The sequence below is a fragment of the Lepidochelys kempii genome, chromosome 25, assembly GCF_965140285.1.
Source record: "Lepidochelys kempii isolate rLepKem1 chromosome 25, rLepKem1.hap1, whole genome shotgun sequence".
Lineage (NCBI taxonomy): Eukaryota > Metazoa > Chordata > Testudines > Cheloniidae > Lepidochelys > Lepidochelys kempii.
In genome coordinates, this window is record NC_136404.1 from 10873435 (window position 1) to 10887053 (window position 13619).

A 13619-nucleotide genomic window follows, 5' to 3' on the forward strand; every position below is an offset into this window, starting at 1 on the left:
TTTGTTTCTCTAATGTGGACATAAAAGGCGTTTTCTTTAACCATGTTACATGGCTCTGAGAAACCTGCCAGAACACAAATCAGATAATACTTAAACTGCTCTCTTTAATTTGAGAGAACATAAATTTTAGGAACAGGAAACAGCCATCTGGCCCTGTGTGCCTGCACTTTCATAATTTCTTAATCCCATCTTCCTGCTGTTTTCATCATAACCCTTCACTCCCTTCCGCCTTCACAAACTAGGCTGGGTATCCCTTGAGGTTATTTATATCCTCTGTTTCAGTTGCCTTCCTTGTTAACTTATTCCATATGTTTGTTACTACTTGTGGAGTTTCCCTGTTTACTCTTATTTTCCATATTTCTTAGCTTCTGGACTACTTACCAGTATAAAAAGAAAACTGTATTGACTATATTATACAGGCTTCAGATGTATGTGATTTGTCTGCATAAGAAGGCAGTACAGACGGTAAGGCTGTGATGACTTAAACAGAGTTTTAGAAATTGGTTAATTCAGTCTTGAACACTTCATGTGCCAGTCCACTGGAAACACAAATGCAATGTAATCTAATATTTTGAAGGGGGAGGAAAAAAGTTAATTTTTTTTTTCAGCTACAACCCCATCTCCTATTTATAGCTCCAAGAAAAAGGAGCGGAAGCATCTAGAGATGATAAATATATTTAGCCTGATTGCCAGAGGGTACTGAAGTTTGACAATACATAAAAGTTCTATGTCAGATCAGATCTTTAGTTTGGCTAGCTTGGCATCCTGCTCCATGTGAAAGCTAGCACCTCCCAGAAGTCCTCTTGTTCCCGGTGCATGTTTGACAAATGTTCTCTTTTGATGGGTGTAACTTGTGCTTTATCTGTGGGACTTGGTGTAGGGCAGCTCGGTGTGGAACAGGTGCTCTTTTAAATCCTGATTTATCTGCTTTATCACTCCGAATCCGCACTAAAATATAGATTATTTACATTTCTACTTCACCTTACCGACTCTGGAGGTCCGGCATTGGTGGTGGCAGGGAGTACAATTGCTGAGTATCATTAATGGGGAGCAAGCCCAGTGTATGATCCCAGTGTTTAGGCTTCAGCATGGCGGAATGTCTGCAATGTACTCTTTCATTTTGGTAACTGGAAATGAGACTAGTAGGCATCTCTACTGAGATCTGGTTCTGGACTCTTGCTCTCCTAGCATTAACATTAGCAGAGGTGATAGATATCTGAGTGGCTAACTTTTGTACTTGGCTCAGTAAGATTCCAGTTATCATAACCCAAGAACAATGCTCATGAGTGTGCTAGTGAACTATACTCACAAATACACGCTAATTGTTTGTGTTTTGAAAACTGGCATGTTGACAATTTAACTCCAAGAGTATTAAGTTAAGAATACCAATGCAAAGTTAAATGTCTATGGAGTTCTACTTGATGAGACCGAAAAAAGAATAAAGAAGAACAAAGGCTTATCAGTTACTTTGGTTTACTATCTCTTCTTAACTTTACACCTTTTGTTAAAGCAGTGCAACTTCTGTGTGTAGACTAATCCCAAGAGCTATTCTGTAGAAAATTCAGATGCTACTGGTGGTATCCCATAGAAATACCTGAAACAGATCTGAGATCAAAGACCTATTTCACATGCACATCATAATGTGGCCTGGGTAAATGTCCTGCTACAGAAGACATTTTAAGCATATGTACTGTGATGAGGGAAACCAGGGAACTGTAACTTGTGTATTAAAGAAGGATCTTTGTTAATCAAAAGCTAATATGTGCTGAGAAACAACAGAGGATTTCTTGCCTCCTTTAAATTATCACATTGAGATCAAAAGGTGGGCTATATTTAACTAGATTTCTACCATATGTATGCAGTGGTGTTGTAGGTGTGTGGGTCCCAGGGGATATTAGAGAGACAAGGTGCGTGAGTTAGTATCTTTTATTGGGCCAACTTCTGTTGGTTAGAGAGACCAAGCTTTTGAGCTGACACAGAGCTCTTTTGACCTGAAGAAGAGCTCTGTGTAAGCTCGTCTCTCACTAACAGAAGTTAAAAGATATTACATCACCCACCTTGTGTCTCTAGGCAGACATGCTTTTCTCTGCAGAAGAGTGTCAGATTACCATGCTTGCAGACAAAGATACAGCTTCAGGTGTTAGGGCGAGGAGACTTGAAGTGTTTTGTGAACCTGGTAACATTCCATATTTGGTAACTACATAAACACACGTTATACCAATTCAGTTTAGTAATGGATTTAATTAAATGATCACAACTTCCTTGTGTGGACACTTTTAAATTGGTTTTAAGATTGTCCACGCAGGGTAGTTGTGCTGGTTTAGTTGAATCGATACAGCTTGTGTGTGTAGACAAGGCTTAAAACTTAGTATTTGCTGACAGGATGTTTTTGTAGACTTTCCTAGCTGTACTCTGGCTGTCAGTAAATGCCTTGGTTTTTATCAAAGATGAACATGGTTTGGTAATAGCGAAATGTGGTGTGGTAGGGAATTTTGGCTGGTTCTCCTGAGGGGAGAGATGCTTGCTTATTGTGGATGCAGAGTGCTGTGGTCTTCACTTGGAGGCAGTGCCTGAGGGGGATCTGCTGGTATCATTGTGGGAACAGAGGGCTACATAATCTGTGTGTTCCAGCCACTGTCAGAGTAAACTGTATCTCAGTTTGCTTGATACCTTTTGATGGTATCTACTTGGCAATTTGTATACTGCTTTTTATCTAGCTATGAGTAATACAATTGCCAGAATATTTCCTCCCCTGTTGAAGATCATGCTCAGTTCCTGTGTATATTCAGTCTGCCTTGGGGGATGTCTACACTGCAATTAAAAACTTGTGGCTCAGGCTGGCATGGCTCAGTTTAATGGGCTGTTTTATTGCAGTATAGATCATAGAATATCGGGGTTGGAAGGGACCTCAGGAGGTATCTAGTCCAGCCCCCTGCTCAAAGCAGGACCAACCCCAACTAAATCAGCCTGGCCAGGGCTTTGTCAAGCCTGACCTTAAAAACTCCTAAGGAAGGAGATTCCACCACCTCCCTAGGGAACCCATGTTCAAGATCAGGCTGGAGCCTGGCCTCTATCACCCTGTGCTCTGACTCCAGGCCGGGCCTGAACCTATACACCGAAATTAAATGAACCCCTTAGCCAGAGCTCTGCGAGCCTGAGTCAGCTGGCACAGGCCAGCCACTGGTGTCTAACGGCAGTGTAGACATACCTGTGATGGCTGAGGCAACTGCATTCTCTTGATTGCAAAACACACATCCCCGCATTGGACATCCGCTGAGAAATCCTCCCAAGAGCATATTTTCAAGCTGTTGCTTCATTTCTCTCTCTGGGCTAGTTCTCAGAGGTGAACAAATTGGAGGATTTATTGGTTCACTTTGAGTTTGAATAAAAAGTGCCCATCGATATTCCCTGAGAACCCTGCCAGTTACTGTATTTAAAATTATAAAAACAAAATGCAATGGGCTCTCACCCAAGTCCCAGTATGAACTCCACTACCATCCCCTTACATTAGTCAATATGTATTTTCAAAGGTCAGGGAAATGAATGGGCACTGTACCATACTGTGAAAGTCATCAAATCTGGGCTACTTTGGATTGTGGGGTGGAAGGACACTTCAGAGCTCTGGAGCTCTTACAGAGACTCCCATGCCAGCAGCCCCTTCTCTCATATATCAAGTGGAGAATCTAGCATTGCCTCCACTGACCACAACTATGGGAGTATGTTGCAGAAAGAGAGGTGGTAAGTTAGGTAGTAGGCTCCCAGGCTATTAAATATGATGCACTGATACAACATACAGCTTGGTGTAGGGAAACCCTAAAACTAACGATCATTCTGACATCAAAGAGCTTTAAGTGATCATGCTCAGCTGTTCTCAGACTGGCTTGTGGGTTGGCTTCTCAGAATAAGAATCCATTATAATTGGACTAAAATCCTAAAGGGCTATGCCAAGTACTTGTAAGTGTTAGAGGTTCTATGTCTTGTCATAAAGTCTGAGATTTGCTGATCTAGCTCAAACTTCATAATTAATTGACTTCTTTATATCTTGCTATCCTGGGGTTTTAACAGAAATTCATCCCAGCAAGTCACAAAAGCCACACAGTTCAGAAAAGCTGTAACTCATGTACCGGGGATAGCTCACTTTCAGAAAAGGTTTTTGGCTGAAACTTGCTTTTGATTAAAAGTGCCCAACTCTTAAGTGTTAATATGATAGAGGTATATAAAATCATGAGTGGTGTGGAGAAAGTGAATAAGGAAAAGTTATTTACTTGTTCCCATAATATAAGAACTAGGGGCCACCAAATTAAATGGGCAGCAGGTTTAAAACAAATAAAAGGAAGTTCTTCACACAGCATACACTCAACCTGTGGAACTCCTTGCCTGAGGAGGTTGTGAAGGCTAGGACAATAACAGGATTTAAAAGAGAACTGGACAGTTTCATGAGGTTAAGTCCATTAATGGATATTAGCCAGGATGGGTAAGGCATGGTGCCCCTAGCCTCTGTTGTCAGAGGATGGAGATGGATGGCAGGAGAGAGATCACTTGATCATTACCTGTTAGGTTCACTCCCTCTGGGGCACCTGGCATTGGCCACTATACTGGGCTGGATGGACCTTTGGTCTGACCCAGTATGGCCATTCTTATGTTCTAAGTATTGAATAGTTTTACATGACTTTTTTTTTTTTTTTGCTGTTGGCCAAGGATAATTCATGTATGAGTTATTTAATACTTATCGTAAGATTTTGAAAGGGACTAGTGTCTCATGCTTCAGATCATAAAGCAACCTCTAGTTGAGATCAGGTAAAATTCTCCCTTGGGACAGATTATCCCATAACAACTTACTGAACCGTTTTCCCCCACTCTCTTCTTCCCCCTGCCCTCGCGCCCCCCCCCCCCCCCCCCCCCCCGGACACACACACACCTTCCTCTGAAGTATCTGGTACTGGCCTCTGTTGATGGAATACTGGAGTAGATGGACCACTGGGCTGACCCAGTTTACGTTTTTTTTCTAGCTTCTTTTGGATCAGGAGTATCTAAGAGTTCTTCACTCACATCAGCCTCTAGCAGCCTCCTCTGGCTCACCCAGTAGAGGTATTGACTGGCTATGGGTGAGGGGAGCCGAACTCTCTGCCAGGAAAGATGAGTTGCCCTGCTCCTTCATGGGGAGAAATAAAGAAAGATCAAAGGGACCCATGTGGCTCAGGTCTCTTAATTCTGTTTCCTTTTCTCTTTCAAGGATCGCCCACTAGCTGCAGAAGGAAAGGGAGAGTTTTGCTTTGGCAGATATTGCTTTTCCTATGGAGTAGTATTGACCAGGGCTGCTGTTGCTTCAGTCTCTGTTTTGTGGTCTGAGGAAAGCACTGCTATGCTGCCTCACAGTCATACTTGTTTTGTTCCCCAGCCTCTGGCAGGACTTGTAGCCCAATTACATTTGAGTGACAAGGGAAAGAGGTAATCTTGGAGTGACACCTCACCCGTGGTGTCTGCCCACTGCCATCTGCCATGTTGTAGAGAGAGGCCTTTTATGTATTTTGAGGTAGGTGGTATGCTAGATATCTTGCTGCTGGGCAATACTTTGATGAAGAGAGATGATCGTAACCTCAGATGAAAACTGAATCCTACAGTGATGATGGGATAAGTGGGGAGACTGCTCGGGTCATGGCTTCGCTGCTGATGCTGAGGTTTGTACTCTCAATCAGGGTACAGGCATTCCTTTTGGAAAAGGTGGCTGCTTTGAAAAAGAAGAGGGATTCTTGCAGGGTGGATTGATTTAAAAAAATAAATCAAAGTAATTTAAATCACCAAGCAGGAAACCTTGATGTGACTCATTGATTTTAATTGTTTTTTATTTGTACTTTTTAGTTAATTTCTGAAGAGGTTGATTCTCACTGTTGTAATTTGGAAACTATTTTTGCTAACCAGAAGGATACCCTGTACACGCTTAAGCAATTGTATGAACTTCATATACATTTATTCAGATTTGTAATTTTGACTTTTTATTACATTAGAAAATGGTGACTGAAATATTTATTTACTAGATTCATTTTTACTGGTAATTTGTGTCCAGCTACATTTGCATGGAAATTGGAATTCAACTGCAAATGCACAAGGCAGCTTTTAAAAATTGTTTTGTTTAGTTATTTGCATTTAAAACTAATTTATTAAAGGAAGTATTATTTGCAGTTGGTGAATTGGTCTCTGGTCACCATGTCATTCAAGATTTTAGAACTAGTAGATCTAGTCCTCACACCTAGTTTTTATTCATAGATCAAAAGAGATAAACAAGCTTTCCTGCTTTTCCAACTCCCAATCTGTTTTTCAAATTTGAGTGATCTAGTCTTTGAACTGATCTAGTCTAATAAACTGAAGTGAAGAAAATATTCTGTCTGTACCTGCAGAAGAGGCTACTGCTGCTTAGCACTTTAGGTAACGAGTGCTTAGCCAATGAGATTTGCTGCCTCTAAACTGGTCAGCAACAGGGGATAGGAGGAATATCCCCTCCCTCTTCATCACCTCCATGATGTGGTGTGCAATATACAGGAGGTCAACCTAGGTGATCTGGTGGTCCCTTCTGGCCTTAAACTCTGACTTCCACCAGAGCCATGGTTTGGCTTTCTTTAAAAATGTCGTCTGCAAATATGTACTGCTTGAATGTTGTTCAGTGTGAAATATTTTAATACCTTAGAGTAAGGTTAGACCTTAACATAGCTGTCATAATTTCTATTTTAATTTTAAATAAGCTTCTTTTAAAAAAGAAAAACGTATGTCATTTGGATTTTTTTATTAAAATTAAACAGACTTTTTTAATCCAGTTTTTGTCTGCTCTGGGTTGTGGCTAACAGTATCTCCTTAGCGGTCTACAGATCATTACATTACCATACCTAAAACTGCACCATTAACTTACTGTATTTGTTGACACCTCTTTTCTCTGCCCTTTGGGGCCAGCGTTCTGATGCTATCTTATCACCTGATGTTGATGTTAGATTGCTTTTTTCCCTTTCCTCAGCCAGTCTAATGGTCCTGTCTATAAATACTTTCATGTTATGCGTTGACACATGCTTACATTTCTCCCCCTGAATTCTAGTCTTCATGCTGTGATTCCACTCATAATGTGCTCTTATTTTAAAGTATGCACCTGTTGCCTGATTGGGAAATTGAGGGAACACATTAAAAAATGGGTGGGACAGATTCCACTGCATGTTAGTTGCATGGGTAACAAAACAGGCAGGCAAGGAGTGAGCAGTGCATTTTGATCAATGGTGCAAAGACATTTGTCTCACTAATCTCTCCCTTCATTATCCTACCATGAGAAGGTTCCCTTTTTGGACTATCCATGCATATCTTTGGCTTTATAGCAGCATCCTCTAAGCCCAGCAGAGGACTTCTTCTCCAATGCCAATTTAAAGAAAAAAATATCTCTCTAAACAAACTGTGGGTGTATTGATAAACAGGAAGTGAAATGAGGGATCGAACACTACTCATTTCAGTAGCACTTGGATGTACATTGGAGTATAAAGTCTCCTCTTTTTTTCTTCTCCTTCTCTTCAGTCCCACAGAATAACGAGAAGCTTCAGGAGAGTCCATGCATTTTTGCACTGACGCCAAGACAAGTGGAGCTGATCAGAAATTCCAGGTACTCTGTGCTGTGTATTTTTAAAACCCTGTTAAATGCATAACTTTCCTGACAGTCTTCCCTCCATTTTGGGTCTCTGTTCTCTGTCTGATAACACTGCTCACTTGAGAACACCAGCAGACAGGCTTTTCCCCAACATGAGGCCCATAACCATTTTTGGCACCGTCCAATCTGTCTTGGTCTCTGTAGGGTTTCCTTCTGGATAGTGCAATAAATCCCAGTTAGAATAGTAAGTTTAGGCAGGACAAACAGCATGCAATTATTGAGGTCTTGAAACTTCTCTTTTAAGCCTGCAGTGTGAATTGGTTTGCAGAATCCTTTTTTGAATCACAGGTTAAAAGCTCTATACTTAATGCCATTACATGAGGATTCTTACAATAGCTACCTGAGCAATTATCTTGCACTCTGCCACTAGAACTTCCCATGACAACTATGTTCCTCTTCAGTGGCATAACTTTCAACCCCAGGAGCAAGATACACCAGTGCGGGAGATAAAGCTTACTCTGCAGCTGGCCTGTGACTCTGTTGCCATGAGAGATCAGAATGATGATAAACCTTTTGGGCTTCTGAGTGAAATGTAAAAACTCTGATACAACTCTCCCACAGTAAACAACCGAATAATAATGTGTCAGATCGGGGCGAGCTTCCTTCTTGAATATTTATTTTTAAATTAAGTACCCAAATAATATGGTGATCTACGTAGATGAAAGTAGTGCCAGGAAATGCCATTCAAAGAACAGCAGAGAGGAAACAATATACCAAGACTTGGGCAGACCTTTCGGGATGATCTAACAAAAGACTGCTTACTCTGTATCGTGACTGTGGCGAAAGGAAAAGCCAGGACTGTTTGGATCTGTGAGGGGATTCTCATCACCTGTAGTCTGATTAGAATGCAGCATGCACTCCCTGTAGAGGTTCTAGTGAGTGCCTGACATCACACGCCTGCTCATTCTGGGTAGGTCCTGCCTTCTCTGACACCAGCGAGAAGTATCTCAATATGGTCCCTGCTGATGGACTCTTTAAAGCTGTCAGAGTAACTCCTTTTCCCGTAAGGTACGGGCTGAACTCAACCTCCTGAAAACTTTAAACAATTTAAAAGTAGGACTGGATTGTGAAACACGCTCACTGTCAAATCCGGGCAAAATTCTGAATTCAGTCTGGGTATAAGTTAGAGTACATCTTGTGCCTCTGTCTAAAACATTCTAGTAAGAACCCCGTATTCTGCTGTGCAGCTTTTCTGAAACTAGTTAATATACAGTTTGATAAAGCGAATAGTGTCAACAGGAATATTGTGTTGGTACCCTAATGCTCAGATTCCTTGATTTGAAGGAGCAGTTTTAGTTTACTAATTGAATGAAGAGGATGTTGTAGGGACGTTGTCAGCCTAAGCATAGTGGGGGGCAGAGGGTGGGAACGTTTTACAAAATCTCATCTGTCTGGAAATGTTTCCATGGTCACTTCATATTTTTATGAAGACAGATATTTGTCGTTAAACATTTCTCTGCAATTTTGGAAACCCAAACACCACAGCCTCGGTCTAGTGCAGGAGAGCTGGAAAATGAAACTAACCAGACTGTTCCTATTTTCCAGAACAAGTGAAATCTTAAAAGTAAACGGCACAAACCTGACAAGTTATTACAAAAAAAAAATCAGTTCTAATAGCTTTAGGTTATTTTGTTGATTGGATAAAGAAGAAAATGAGGTTTTGTTAAATGAAAGTCTGTTTGTTTTGTTTTACCAGGGAGTTACAAGCCGGTGTGAAATCTGTTCAGGTTGTGCTAAGGTACGTCTGAATAGCATGAAATTAATTAAACCCATGAGGCAGAAAAGTAGGGGAGGGAGATCACTAGCACAACATGGTAACCATTTCAATGCTCTGTGTTCAGTAGCTAAAATAACTGATCACTTTAAGCAAGTCCCTTGTTTGCAAGGATAGCACATGCGTCTACAACGTAACTTTCTACTGCTTTGACCCTCTTGGTTCTCTGCAGATGATGTGAGTTATTGCTTTAATAGAAAACACTGGTTACATCAAATTCGGCTTCACAGCATAATGCTAAGTCTATATCATGTCCTCCAGTAGAGATTCCTGGGTTTAATGGGCTTGGTTTGACCCGATGACAAGCCTAGTTTAGTTTGGCTGGTACTCATAGCTGGCTGCTGTTGAAGTCAATAGTATATATTAGGTTAGAGATCTTTTAAATCGCATATGGGATGTAGACATTTAAAGGTCACCATTTCTTTCCAGAATCTGCTACACGGACACTAGTTCTCCACAGGAGGATCAGTACCCTCCAAACATCGCAGTAAAAGTGAATCATAGTTACTGCTCGGTGCCGGTAAGTCAACCCAGCCACGAAGTGTCACTTGACAGCACAGGGAGAATGTGTGCAATTTAAATGGTTCTGTTTTTTTCTGGAAATTGTTATCTGGCGAATACAGAAGGGGAGCTGCAGTGCTAGAAGTAGATTGTTTTGGCTTTGAAGCTCATTGTGTAATGGATTTGTTTTGTAGAGTTCATTAACAGTATTCTTGCGAAACTGCCATGAAAGTACAGTGTCAACTTCCCTGCTCTTTACTATGACTTGATGATCTTATCCAAAAAAGTTACTCTGTGCATGAGTAGAATTTTGCAAGGCTGATGTTCTTGTAGTTGAAAAGGAAAAAATCCACAGCAGCGTGTCTGGTAAAATAAAGACACAAATGTCTGTCTTTGCTATAGGGCTACTATCCATCCAACAAGCCTGGAGTAGAGCCTAAAAGGCCCTGTCGTCCCATTAACCTCACGCATCTCATGTACCTGTCTGCAGCGACCAATCGTATCACGGTTACATGGGGGAATTATGGAAAGGTAAATGACTGTGTGACTTGGGAACTAAACGAGCATGTATGTGGAGTGTGCCCTTTCTCCTCATCCTGTCCCTTTCCTTTCTCTTCAGAGTTATTCAGTGGGCCTATACTTAGTGCGGCAGATGACCTCAGCAGAATTGCTGCAGAGGTTGAAAACCATTGGAATCAAACATCCAGAGCTCTGCAAGGCACTCGGTAAGTCCATGTCATTGGTAAAGTTCATGCAGCCTTCATCAGATTGGAAAGGCTGAGAAGTAAGGCTACTAGAAATTTGTGCAGAAACAATTGTCAAATTCTATAGAATCGTCCTCTGCAATTCTATAAAAAACATTTGTCAAATCTGAGTGACTTTGCTAAGTTGTGTATTAGGCACATTATCAAATTGCCCCAGATCTGTGCAGAGGTTTTTGCAGCACTTTTTCTTGTGGCTATACAGATAAATCATGACGACATTCAGTTGGATTTAGAATTCATTCCCAGATCATATTATGGTGAGTGCTGCTGAGGGTCAATGTCATTCTGATGAGAGGCTTCCTGCCTTTGGCTGAATAATTATGAATGTTGCCAGAGCACCTGCAGGATCTCCAGAGGAAATCTCTGGAGCAAAGAACTCTTCTGTGGAGATGCCCTGCTGCCAATTCCCCTGTGTTCAGTTCTTAGGGCTGAGAGCTGGAGTTCACAGCACCTCTTTCAAATCTGATGATAGACCTTTAGAAAAGAGGTGATCCTTGGTCGAACCCATTCAGATAGATCATGGTACTGGGTAAATGCAGAACCTTATTGGAAATCTAGGGAAATTACCTTTCAAAGGCAAGGCCAGACCATCAGTTCTTAATAGTCCAAGGAATTTACCTCGTCTTTCAGTGATTCCAAATTATATTATGACATAATGGCCGCAGCACTTAATTCTGTATAAGAGGACAATAAAAAAGATCATGCTATGGTATTCTACACTAACCACAGACTGCACTTACCGGGCTTAGGGGGCACAATTTGAAAAAAGGGTCTATTTAATGTCTAGGAGAAAACGCATGGTTCAGATGTATCAGGTCCTTGTAGCCTGGTCACTAGCTACAAATGACTGATTATTTTGAAAAGAGAGAAGTCAACATGCCTTTAGGAGGCACAGTGTGGCCTAGTTGGTAGAACACTGAATTTGGAATCAAGAGACCTGGGTTCTAGTCCCAGTTCTGACACTGGCCTGCTGGGTGACCTTGGGTATGTCACTTCCTGCTCCATGCCTCGGTTTCCTCATTGATAAAATGAGCTAAAGATACTAACTTCCTTTAAGTGCTTTGAGATCTACCGATGAAAAGTGCTAGATAAGACTTATTACATTGCAACAGTTCAGCCAAACTCCAGCATCCATTTGTACAACTATCTTTGGGGTTCCCTGTGGTCCCAATATACCTTTGTACCTTGCCCCTCGCTCCCATCCCTGCCCAGGTGTGGTGCAGATGGCCATGCTGATCTCTTCCATCTCAACATTCTGGCAGTGGCTTTGGCGCAATTGTGCCTAAATAACAAGCAGTCCCATGTGATTGATGGACATCAGCAGAACTGTTGCATGTTTGCTTAGGGCAGTCTGAGCATAAGGGGAAGGAAAGTGGCAACCAGTTAAGTGTTTGGCAGTCACTAGTTGTTGTGAGGCTTCTGTATCTAGTATATCTGAAGCAGCGGTTGTGGACTGCACTCCCATTTCCCCTAGCTGTTAGTGCTATAAATAAAACCAGATCCCATCATTCCTCTTTGAGCCCAGCACTTTCCTTTTCCTTGAAACAGGACCGTGGGTAATCAGAGTAGAATGGCTCTTCTTTTCAAAACTAGTGCTTACAATATATCCCCTCAAAGTCTGGAACCATCGTGCAAATATTCTACAAACAGGATTTCCTGCCTTCACTGTTCGCAAGCTTGATTTTTGTCATCACCTCAAACTCCAGTGAGATAATTTAATAAAAACCTTGGCTTCATTTGGCTGGCAGAGGTGGATTACTTTTGTTAAATTCTTAACCCTGGAGTCATCTTTCTTTTGTTTAGTTTCTCTGGTCACGTTATGAGCTAATGAGAAATACCATCACTTTGGGTTTACACAAACTCATTTTTTGTGGGCATCTGAATCTGCCACATCCAAGTATCTTGTAAACCCTGCTACGATAGCTCACCAGTGCATTCAACAGATAGTTTTGGATTCTGATCACCTCTATATTTCATTAACCACTAACACTGCCCTTAACTCCACTTGTTTCCCAGGGCTGATTTATCGTCCTCTGCATATGTTTCTGTTGAGTGCTATAAGTGCACTTTCTGAAATCAGGTACTTAGATGCCTAACTGTGAAAGCCAAAGTTTCATCACCCATTTAAAAAAAAATCCATGATGCTAGTTAATAGCTCCTAGGATATAGTTGTTCTCATTTTCCATGTTCGGCTGGACTGGATGGAAAATGAATTTAACTGTTTGCAGAATTTAGTGCTTGGTTTTCTCATAAAACAACACTATACAACCCCACAAGCCATTATGTTTTAGTTGTAAAGCAACATCTTGGCATAGAGCTGTTTCTGTTTCAAAATTGCATAAAGATTCTATATAGAGCTGTTTTATTATGGTCTCAAACAGCCAAGGTAATGCACCCTTCCCCAAAGAGAGGAGATGGTGGAAATGCAGTAAACCTGTATGAACAGCCGCGCTAGTGGCAGGTTTTGTAATGTTTATGGAGTGATTTTGTTTAGGGACAGTATTCTATGTTTGTTCAGCACCTGTTTGATTAAAAACATGTCCCTCCAAATGATGTAAATGGTTGTCTCCCTGTGGCCTCTGCAGTCATGTAGGCTGCCACATTTCACCTGCCAGCTAGAGTATCATCCTTGATTCTGTCTGCTGTCCCACCAGATTTTTACACCGGTGAGCTTCAGCAGAGACTGAACTCCCTACCTCCTCTCCTAATCTGTTGATTCCTTCCAAATACGCCTATTCCCTCCTTGGAAAACAGCATTTTGGCCAGACCTCTTGCCTTGCTTGCTCTCTGGCTTTGCACATGTTAATCTCCCAGACCTGACAAAGGCTGCTGCAGTGTAGAAACTGGCCAGTATGCCCGCAGCCTAGCTCATTGGTTAGCTCCAGAGTTGCATCCCACTGGGGTC

General features: G+C 41.5%; 1 protein-coding gene across 3 annotated transcripts in view; it reads left to right on the forward strand.

Moving 5' to 3' along the window:
- Positions 1–13619, forward strand: part of PIAS4 (protein inhibitor of activated STAT 4) — a 36294-nt gene that overhangs the window by 6043 nt on the left and 16632 nt on the right. For all 3 annotated transcript variants that reach the window (XR_012156192.1, XR_012156191.1, XM_073324199.2), the window contains exons 3-7: positions 7546–7630; positions 9372–9413; positions 9879–9969; positions 10353–10481; positions 10570–10675. Coding sequence is in view for 1 of the 3 variants with exons in the window: in XM_073324199.2 (XP_073180300.1) it covers positions 7546–7630; positions 9372–9413; positions 9879–9969; positions 10353–10481; positions 10570–10675 (453 nt within the window). In the remaining 2 variants the exon portion in view is untranslated. The remainder of the gene's footprint in view (positions 1–7545; positions 7631–9371; positions 9414–9878; positions 9970–10352; positions 10482–10569; positions 10676–13619) is intronic.